General features: G+C 44.6%; 1 protein-coding gene across 1 annotated transcript in view; it reads left to right on the forward strand.

Annotated features, from left to right (window-relative positions):
- The window catches only part of XKR4 (XK related 4), a 322,931-nt gene extending 313,181 nt beyond the window's left edge, over window positions 1-9,750 (forward strand). The window contains exon 3 of the mRNA XM_060116110.1: window positions 8,804-9,750. Within this exon, the coding sequence (XP_059972093.1) occupies window positions 8,804-9,750 (947 nt within the window). The remainder of the gene's footprint in view (window positions 1-8,803) is intronic.
- The last annotated feature ends 1,174 nt before the right edge of the window (window positions 9,751-10,924 follow it).

Consider the following 10,924-nt stretch of genomic DNA (forward strand, 5'->3'; position numbering starts at 1 on the left):
ATTCGTGCTCCTGATTAGATAACTTTACAGTCGACTGTTCGTGCCCAGACGTCATCCTATGTACAGGATACCCTGCAACAGCGCTTTCCTGTAGCTTCATTTCTTTGGTTGGGTGAATGGTGACAGGGCCTCCGGGCTTTAATCCAGACAGCGATCACACTATAGCCACCTCAAAAAGTGTCCCAACGTTACCAGGTTTCATCATTGGTCCAAAATGTTTCAATGAGTTTAGGGAGTTTAAAGTCAGGAAAATGTGGGTATAAATCCTAACTCTGCTACTTGTTAAAAATGTGTCCACGGGTCAGCTGAGGGTTCGGGAAACTAAGGCTCATGGACCAAATCCAGCCCATCACCTACTTTTTCTTCCGTTTAAGTATTGTCTACGGCTGCTTTCTCCCTACCAGGGCAAAGTTGAACTCTTCTGACAGAAAGCCATACGGCCTACAAAACCCCAAATCTTTCTTATGTTTACAGAAAAAGTTTGCCACCCTTTGATAAGAATATTTCGTCTCTCTGAGCCTCAGTTTCCCCATCTGTAAAATGGCAAAATACTCACATTCAAGAAGGATGCTGTAAGGAAAAAAGGGGCTAAACAATGTGGAAAGTCAACCACAGAGCAGTTTTATATATATCGGGTTTTTTAAAAATTATTATTTTAATTTTGCTCTTGTCCATCCGTGTCCCTCTTTGCCAGGTGAGAGAAGGTTACAGCTGCTGTCTGCCTGTCTCTGTCCCTGTTTTTGCCTTTTTGTTTCTCTTCATTTTGCCCCACTACACCCCCTACCATCCAACAGATGAAAACTTCTAGAAAAAAATAGAGGGCTTCCCTGGCGGTGCAGTGGTTAAGAATCCGCCTGCCAGTGCAGGGGACACGGGTTCGAGCCCTGGTCCGGGATGATGCCACATGCCGCGGAGCAGCTAAGCCCGTGCGCCACAACTACTGAGCTTGTGTTCTAGAGCCCACGAGCCACAACTACTGAGCCCGAGTGCCACAACTACTGAGCCCACGAGCCACAACTACTGAAGCCTGTGTGCCTAGAGCCCGTGCTCCGCAGCAAGAGAAGCCACCACAATGAGAAGCCTGCGCACCGCAACGAAGAGTAGATCCCGCTCGCTGCAACTAGAGAAAGCCCGGGTGCAGAAATGAAGACCCAAAGCAGCCAAAAATAAAATAAATAAAAAATTTTTAATCTATAAGAAAAAAATAGAGTGATTGATAATTTAAAAAATGGTATGGAAAATAAACTTACTCTAAAGCAAAATTTAATTCTACTGGGCATCTCGGGTTACTTATTTTATGTCTTTTGAGTAGTCATTTCTATCATCTTTTTATTTTCAATATAAATTTAACCTTGCAATTTGTAATACTGTACAAAGAATGGTGACTTCTCACCTTCTCCTAAATACAGAATTTTTTCCTAGAGAAAAGCTATTAGATGTTTTCAAATTCCTACACACAGAATGTTTGCCTTCTTGGGATTTTTTTTAATCTAAAAATAATTTAAAAATTAAGATGAGCTGCAGCTATGTGAGATCACCTAAGATTTTTTTTTCCAATCAGAAGGAAATTACTTTCTACATTTCTTAAGGAGGAGAGACACTTTGCTTCTCCCAACAACTTTCGTCAACTGCTTTCCTATTAAAATACTTTTTAAAATTTCAATTCTGTGTTTCCCTTATCAACTCCTTAGCAGCCTTAAATTTGACTTGCAAAGAAGCTGAAATCCTCAGGATGGATTACGAAAAGAGTGCGTATCCCTACCAAAATTACACATATTAAAGCATTTAAATATTTTTAATCACAACTATTACAAGGTTTAAAACAGAGATAAAATGGTTTCAACGCAAGAAGATTTCGAACATCTTAGACCCAGTGAAGTTTGTATTACTTTCCTTCCCTTCACCTCACTCCACAAAGATCACAGCATAAGGGGCTTTACATTTTTTCAGTTATTACATTCTTTCAACTAGGTGAATTCAGTAAGAGTCCAGCCAAGTGGATCTCCTGCTTTTATCTCTGTAACTAAGAGACAAGCTCTAAACATGCTGAAGAAATGGAAAACCTTTCTGGTTTCATGACCTGCTACTCTTGAATTGGGCAACATTTTTCCTCAGTTACAAATTCAGGAAAAGAAATTCCCTGGTGGTCCAGTGGTTAGAACTCCATGCTTTTACTGCTGAGGGCCAGGGTTCGATCCCTGTTCAGGGAACTGAGATCCCACAAGCTGTGTGACGTGGTCAAAGAAAAAAAAGAAAAGATTCAGGAAAATTAGGAGGGCTGTTTAGTCCAGAAAATATGAAGATAAGGAAATCCTGATTTTCCTCCTTGGTGCTTGTGTTTCTGATCCATTTTGTGCAAAGAAACCCAAACGGGATCCCTTGGCCTGGGAATAAGTGTGGTCATGGTGAGCCTGAAGGAGCAGCTGGACGGAAGCCTTCGTGGTCAGACCCCTGAGGGTGGCACTATTCTGGGGTCACCTCCATCCCGCCAGCCCACGAGCTCTACACCTCACACACTTGTCCACACCTCATCCCGCCTGCTGTGGCTGCTGCTCCCATCCAGTCTGTGGTCATGGTGCAGAGCTTGGAATCCATGGACTCAGTTGTCTATCTTCCTGGCTAATCACATCAGCTTGGGCAAGGTATTTAGCCTCTCTCTAGGTCTCTGTTTCCCTGAATGCAAAACAGTGCTTGCCTCAAACTGTCATCATGAAATTTAAATTGGACAAAGGCTGTAGGTACCTAGCTCATCCCTGTGCACAAAGCAAGGACCCCACAAACACTCCCTCCTTCTTTGTCTATGATTATGTGTGTCCCACTCACTAACGGGGCTGTAACTTTTTTTTTTTTTAGAGTGTATATCTTTCTTTTGGGTAAGAGAAACTCAGAACTCAAAGTCAGAAGCTGTAGGTTTTATCTTCTGTGACTTGAGTGAAGAAGGAGAAAAAAGGAAACCATAACTTGTTTTGACTGCAAGAAATCAACATTACGTGGTCATCTAAAATTCAATATTTTGTCTGTTTGTTCAGGGACTGTACTTTAGGGGGAAAAAGTTATCGTGTTTGTGATGAAAGACTACATACGTTATGAATGGTCATGTGATAATCTCGCCTCCATAACGAGGAGGGTTAAGTTGTAAAGCATCCGTTCCCAAACCATTGGTGAGAAAATACTTTAAATTTCCTCCAAAACATGTTGAAATTGACAGGATGGAGAAATGGGGTGGAAAGAAGAGAAATAAAGAAGTTTGCGATCAAGATGGTGGGCAGATTGGGAGGCAATATGAGAGCAGCTACTGGATGACAAATGGGCTATTTTTGGAAATTGGTACCCAAGCAGAGTGGCAGATCCTGGCACGCTGAGGTGGGTGTGCACAAGGTGTGGTGCGCGCTTATAGCAGGGGAGCTGGACTTAGATTAGGAACTGGGACAGGCTTCCCTACGCAGAGGAATGGTGCTTAACCTAGAAACTGAAGGGTGAGGCGGGATTAACCGGAGAGATGTGGCTTTTCAAGGTAGAGCACAGCATTTCGTGTCTCGGGGGAAAGGGAGAGCTGGCAGGTGCCTGGGGGACCAGCTGAGCTAGAGGGAGTCGGGCTGAGAGCTACCAGTTCAGGCTTCCCAGGAAGAGCCGGGAAACATCAGCTATCAGCGAGTCAGCTTCCAGCACAGCTTCCGTCTCGCAGTAGAGGGAGAGGAGCATCAGGGAGATTCAGGAAGGCGCGAGCCAACGCTCCGTCGAGCGGCGCCCCCTGCCGGCCAAACCTCACGCTTCCCTCGTGATGGATTTCAGAACTCAGACCTAGGAGTTAATTCTGCATGAAGGGTATACCTGTTCTATTATTCTCTCTGCTATTATGTATGTTTGAAATTTTACACAATAATAATTTCTTTTTTTAAAAAAAGAGCCCTTCTCACCAGCTTCAGTTTGGTTGTGAACATGGGCCAGTGGCGAGGTGTTTCCCTGAGACTAACCCTTGGTTGGCCTGTAGCAGGGGAAAGGCAGCAGTTCTGCCCTCCCTAGGGAGAAGGAAAGAGGCTCATTCTGTTTGTTGAAGAATCAAAGAATGAGAGTACTTGGTTCAATTCCCTGAATGTCCTACATCCGGGGAATTAGGCTATAAATCCTATAAAGCATTCTCCAGGTGTTTTCCAGGAACTCTTGTTTACACTCAGGCCACGAACGACACAATGGGAGGACAGGTTTCGTTTCACAGTGTTTTGGCATTTGCAGCTCAGACTGAAATTGCAAAGAAGCAGAATAGGAGAGCAATGAAGAATGGTGCAAATTTTTTGAATGTCTCATTCTATCTGTGGTTCTGACTCTATCTTTAGAATCCTTCCTTTCTTCCTTCTTTCCTTCTTCCTTCCCCCCTCCCTCCCTCTCTCTCTCTTTCTTTCTTTCTCTCTCTCTCTCTTTCTTTCTTTCTTCCTTTCTTTGTTTCTTCCTTCCAAGTCATAATATATGCCAGGCACAAAATGACAGAAAAGTAAATAAGCAGGAACTTTTCCTTACCTAAAGGTCCACTCCAGTAAGAAACACAATGATTAAACAAGCACAAAATAAAACATAATTATAAGCTGGGATAAGTGATCTGAAGGAAGAGAATGGGGATGGGGGTGTGCTTGATATAAAACATACTCCTAGAGAGAACTAATTTCATCCAGGGGCCAGAAGTAGTCCCCTTCTAGTTTAGAGGTTTCAACATAAAACGATCTCTTGGATTGTAATATTTCAAGGGTCTTATATCCCATCCTAATCCCTTTATCCATTATTTCCAAGAGGAGATAATGTTTAAATGCAGATGATAGAACTTTTGCCCACACCTCTTCCATAATTTCCACTGGAAACAAGTTAGGGAGAGGAGGGAGGGAAGATAGCTCATTTAACGCCTGAGAGTAAGACTCAGTTTCTTTTCTTTAAAATGAGATTGTTGCACTAGGGAAGCTCTGAGGTCTTATCACCTTTTTTTAACATTTTAATAAATAGTGTGATCCCATGGAGTCCTCTGGAGCTGGTTTTTACCTTAGAATGAAGTTTTCATGAGCTATATGCTATTCATTGTTTTGAAAGAAAATACTATGAGACCCACTGTACACCTCCTAGGACTACAGAAGGAATCTTTATATTTTAGCATTTTAATGATGTAATGGGAATAATATTGTTCAGTGTCACTTATGTAGTATTCCAGCTTAGAATGCATAACCATGAGGAAACAGACAAACCCAAAATGAGGAAGAGGAACACTCTTTTTCTTTCCTTTTTCTCTTTCTTTCTCTCTCTCTCTTTCTTTCTTTCTTTCTTTTTTAGGTACTGTACTCTTCAAAAAATGCCAAATAATAAAAGGCAAAGAAAGTCTGTGCAAACATTCCAGATTTAAAGAAAACTAAATGGATAAAACAAGCAAATGCAATACCTGATTCTAGACTCAATCTAATACCAGAGGGAAAATCCTGTAATGGACATTGTTTGCCAATTGATGAAAATGGAACACTGATGGTGGATTAAAAAGAAAAATTGTACCAATGTTAAATGGACTGGAGTTGATAAATGTACTGTGGTTATCTAAGAGAAAATCCCTCTTCATAGGAAAGAGACACTGGTGTATTTTAGGGTAAAGAATCATTGTGCTAGTTCTTTCCAACGGCTATAACAAAATACCACGGACTGGGTGACTTATAAACAGCAGAAACATCTTGTTCACAGTTCTGGAATCTGGAAGCCGGAAGTCAGGGTTCCAGCATGGTCTGGTGAGAGCCCTCTTCCCTTCTGGGTGGAAGACTCTTCGTGATATTCTTACATGGCCGAAGGGTTAGGGTTCTCTCCAGGGATCCTGCTCATGAGGGCCTCCCAAAGGCCCCACCTACTAATACCATCACCTTTAGGGAGTAGGATTTCAACCTGTAAATTTGGAACACAGCAGCTGAGGTGTGTGCAATATACTTTCATATGTTTGAGAGAGAGAGAGAGAGAGAGAGGGCAGTGATAAAGCAAATGAGGCCAAATGACAATCTGGGCAAAGATATGTGTGTCCAATTACTATTTTTATTCTTGCAATTTTTCTGTAAGTTTACAATTCTTTTCAAATAAAAAGTTAAAATATATGTTGTTGGCTAAAGGATCACTTAGAGTTCCAGGTTCCAGCACAGCGCCTCAGAAGTTCTGGAGAATTCTACCTCTATAATAACACAGTGCCTTGTGGAGGATATCTACGTTGGCATTTGAAACAATTGAGCTGATATCATTTGCATAAAAAGCAAAAGAATTAAAGCGTTTCATGGCGGGTGTGAATTTGTAATGAGGAGTAATTCTAAAAGGGCCCCCCATTTTCTGTTCAGGCATATATTTGTCTTATACAAATTAATTGCTAAACAGATGAAAAAGAAAATCACCATCAAATGAACAAGGGAAATTCTAGTTCTTGTGAAACAGATAATTCATGAAGGGAACGGTTATGATGGGCACGAAATTTGCCTTTGTAATGACTTTTTAAATTGTAAGATACATAGAAAGCAAAGCTGATAGAAAGTCTTCATTTTTCTACTGCCAGAATATTGTCATAACAATTGTATGGTGTGTCAAATGCAGGCTGAATTCCTTTTTTACGGCATAATAATAAAAGGGGTGATGATTACAGGAGAATTTGGACGAAGCTAATTTTCCAATTCTCTTAAAATCCGACAACGAATAATTTTAGGATGCTGTATACGTAAAGTTTGTTGTTGTTGTTTACGATTTTCACTGCTTTGAATAACAGCCTTCAGTAACTGGTATCCTGATCTGACTGCCCGATGGAGTCGCTCGCTCCTTCCTTGGCTGGAGCCTGACCAACAATGCAGCCATCCTCCTGAAGGTGGCGCTGTGCTCCGCGCGGTCCTGAAGGATGCGGGCGGGTGGAAACCCGGAGGGCGTGCAAGTAGAGAAGCAGCCCAGGTGCACAGCTCAAACGCATAAGGAGAACACAGTCTATGCAAGAAGCAACCCGCACCGTCGCAAATGGTGCCAATGAGGAGAGAGCTCCTGAGGGCTTCTGTGTCCCACACACGGGTGTTGACATTCAAATGGCACTACGATTTGTTCTTATACACGAAACTGATAATAAGTATGTCCTTCGCATAATTCTTCCATCACCTTTTATCTCCCATCCTCTCACCTGGTTTCTTCTTTCTGTAACTTTTCCTCCTTCCCTCTCTTCTCACTCTTGGAGGTGCTTTAGAATAGATGTTGGTGCTCCCACCGCCTAAAAGTTATATTATCGCAAACTCCTTTGTGCACGGGTGGCTAACTGACCTAGGAATATCGCCTACACTGCCTGAGGCTTGCAGTAATGAAAGGTTTTTTTGCTGGCTGGAAAAAAACCTGAAGGCCCAGTGTAAGATGTGGATGTTCTGCTGGCTTGACAGGGAGCAGACATGAGACGTGTTGTTGGAAAATATTTTCTTTATCAATAATTGTCTTTTGGAGTTCACCTTTCTCAAGGAGAATGTGTAAGAAATGGTTTTCGAGTTTGAATGTTTTTTCTATCAATTAGTGTGGGTCTTTGCCACAAGAATCATTTTTTGAAATTCATTCTTCAAGGACCATAGACAACAGCTTTTCTCTACTGAAGTATAAACAGAAAAGTGCAAGTTCCATCCTAAGTTGTTGGCAGCCCCCATTCCATAGCGGGAGAACAATGATTAGGAATAGATCTGGTGAGGAAAAGCCAGCTGGGCTTAAAAACGCACAAAACCTTTGTTAGCGTTGGTAAGCCTCGTTACGGCTTATTAAGTAAACCAGCTGCGGTGCAGGCTGACCTGACGTGTCAGTGACAAAGGGGAACTCCCCAGAGAGCTCTCCCCTGAAGGAGGTGGTGTGTTTTCAGGTGAGCCCTGTCCACATCACGACCACAGAGGTGACGCTTCAGACACAGCAGGTGGAGCGAAAGTGGAGGGGAGCAATAAGAATGATTTTTTTAAATTTGGAAACATACTTTTGGGGGGTTACTAACCAAATGGGGCTCTCTGCATAATAAGAAACGTGGTTGATACGTGATTTCTGTACAATATTTAATTTGTGGAAGAATAAGAGGTGCGTGATGGTGAGCAGTCATTTCTTCTTCTGAGTGGAAAGAAGCTGTAGGAAGAGCCTTGGATCATATTAGGACAGACTGCCCACCAGGTATCACAAGAAACATGGCCAAGGAGATTCCATGGGCTCCTTTTCTTATGTTCAAGAAGCAGTTAACTTTCTGTGGTGAATGAACTACATTTATTCCTGTTTAGAAGCAGAAAGGTGAACCAACCAGCCCCTCAAGTCTCCTGTCATTATTTGTCCCTTTCAATCACAGAATCTCAAAGCTGACAGGGCGCCCTGGAGATCATCCACTTTCTGAATGAGGACGCCAATGTCAATGATTGTCCAAAGTCATGCAGGCCATAAGGGGCAAAGATGAAAAAGCAACCAAGTTCTGTCAATCTCCCATCCACAGTTATATTCCCGCCAAACAAAAGGACCTCCCCAGTCTCTTTACACCAAATACACAGAAAGCTAACACCCCTCCCCATCTTCAGCCCCAGGCTCCATGCTGGTCCCCAGGAGCACTCCCATTAGCCTCATGTCTTGTCCATATAGATGGGACCCCTTAGAGGACAGATCCTAGGACCCCCATCTGAGTGTTTAGTCCAGCTACAACTCAAGGAAATGAAGAGCTTTGCTGTGGTAGAAGCTAGCCTGCCCCAAGCCCCCAGCCCCACGTGACTTCTTTCCAGGGACAACACCGCATCTCGCTTTTGACAGCCTGTCTTCCTGTTTGCCTTTGCAGGTTTCACAGCGGCTGCCTCCCTCGTGTCCTTGGCTTGGGCCTTGGCCTCCTACCAGAAGGCCCTCCGGGACTCTCGTGATGACAAGAAGCCCATTAGCTATATGGCCGTGGTCATCCAGTTCTGCTGGCACTTCTTCACCATTGCGGCCAGGGTCATCACCTTTGCCCTCTTCGCCTCGGTTTTCCAGCTCTACTTCGGGATCTTCATCGTCCTTCACTGGTGCATCATGACCTTCTGGATCGTCCACTGTGAGACAGAATTCTGTGTCACCAAATGGGAAGAGATCGTGTTCGACATGGTGGTGGGAATCATCTATATCTTCAGCTGGTTCAACGTCAAGGAGGGCAGGACACGCTGCAGGCTCTTCATTTACTATTTTGTGATCCTTTTGGAAAACACGGCCTTGAGTGCCCTCTGGTACCTCTACAAGGCTCCCCAGATCGCGGACGCATTTGCCATCCCAGCGCTGTGTGTGGTATTCAGCAGCTTTTTAACTGGCGTTGTTTTTATGCTGATGTATTATGCCTTCTTTCACCCCAACGGACCCAGACTCGGACGGTCCCCAAGTTGCGCCTGCGGGGACCCCGCCGCTGCCTTCACGCCGTCTCCAGAAGTGGCCACGAGCGCCCTGCGGTCCCTCTCCAACACCCGCAGCGTGGCCGGCGACCGCGACCAGAAATTCGCAGAGCGGGACGGGTGCGTGCCTGTGTTTCAGGTGAGGCCCACGGCCCCGTCTACCCCGTCCTCTCGCCCACCACGGATTGAAGAATCTGTCATTAAAATTGACCTGTTCAGGAATAGGTACCCAGCATGGGAGAGACACGTTTTGGACCGAAGCCTCCGAAAGGCCATTTTAGCCTTTGAAGGTTCCCCGTCTCCTCCGAGGCTACAGTACAAAGACGATGCTCTCATCCAGGAAAGGCTGGAGTACGAAACCACCCTGTAAAGCAAGAAGGCTTGGAGGGGCCCCAAGCTCCAGACCCAGGGGTGACAGCCGGGCCGAGGCAATAATAAAACTCTGCCCTGGAGTCGAGCAGCGAGCTGTGCTGTTCGCAGTCTGACCGTCATCAGGATGCGTGTCTGGCCCTGCATCAGCTGACAGCCTGCTGCTGGCCTCCTTTGAAAAAGCAGCCCAGAGACCCTACTGCTCCATCTGAAGGGAACGGGCCAGCTCAGTAGGACCCCTTGTCGCCACCAACCCCTCCTGCCCCGCCTTTCAGCACATCCACCTGAGGGTACTATTATTATGGGAAATGTTGCCTCCGATCCGTAGGGTGTTTTGATGGAGTTAACTGATCTTTGCATAAAAATATACTGAGTCATACACACACGTGTACACACACACTAACACACACACACACCAATCCTGTCAAAATAGCTTAGGTGATTTCTTTTGATGCAAAGCTGTGATTCCCACGGGAATATAAAAGCAAAGAGAGAGAAAACATATCCCTCAAGACTCCAGAAAAAAAAAAATAGTAAAGCTAAGAAAGAATTCATAAACCATTCTCACGTGAAAACCAATCCCATGCGTGAAAAGCCTATCCAATGGACAGAAAACCCAAGTGTGTTTACGCATGTATTAGAATTGATGGAATGGTTCGTTTTCAACATGTCAGGATTTTTTTCCATTTTAAATTTTCAGTTGAGAACATCTTTCATGACAGATACCCCACGCAGCCCATGGCTGGCTTTTGACGAGACCAAGGATCTCGATACCTTGGTGATGAAAGTTCAATGATAATCAGGATGCAGTATTCAATTGCAAAAATTTGATAAAACCACGAAGAGGAAGCGGGAGAAAAAGGCAAAATGAGCATCTGATTTCCCGGCCTGTGCAGCTCACACGGGAAGGTCAAGGCAGAGCGGAGGGAGAGCCGGGCTGTGCTCAGGTCCAGGAGTGGAGGCTCTGCGTGACTGCGGAGAGGCCAGATTCCAGAACATTCCACGCCACACCCTTCTGGTACCAAACACCGTCCAACACGAGATGGACGGGGATGCCCTGAGCGGCTGAGCATGAGTGGCGTGAGCCCCCCGAAAGCGGAAGAAAGCACGAACAGTCAAGTCCTTCGCTGTGTACAGACTCCCCCCTCCCCCATCCAAGGTCAAAGTGATGTGTC

Source organism: Mesoplodon densirostris, chromosome 13, assembly GCF_025265405.1.
Source record: "Mesoplodon densirostris isolate mMesDen1 chromosome 13, mMesDen1 primary haplotype, whole genome shotgun sequence".
Lineage (NCBI taxonomy): Eukaryota > Metazoa > Chordata > Mammalia > Artiodactyla > Ziphiidae > Mesoplodon > Mesoplodon densirostris.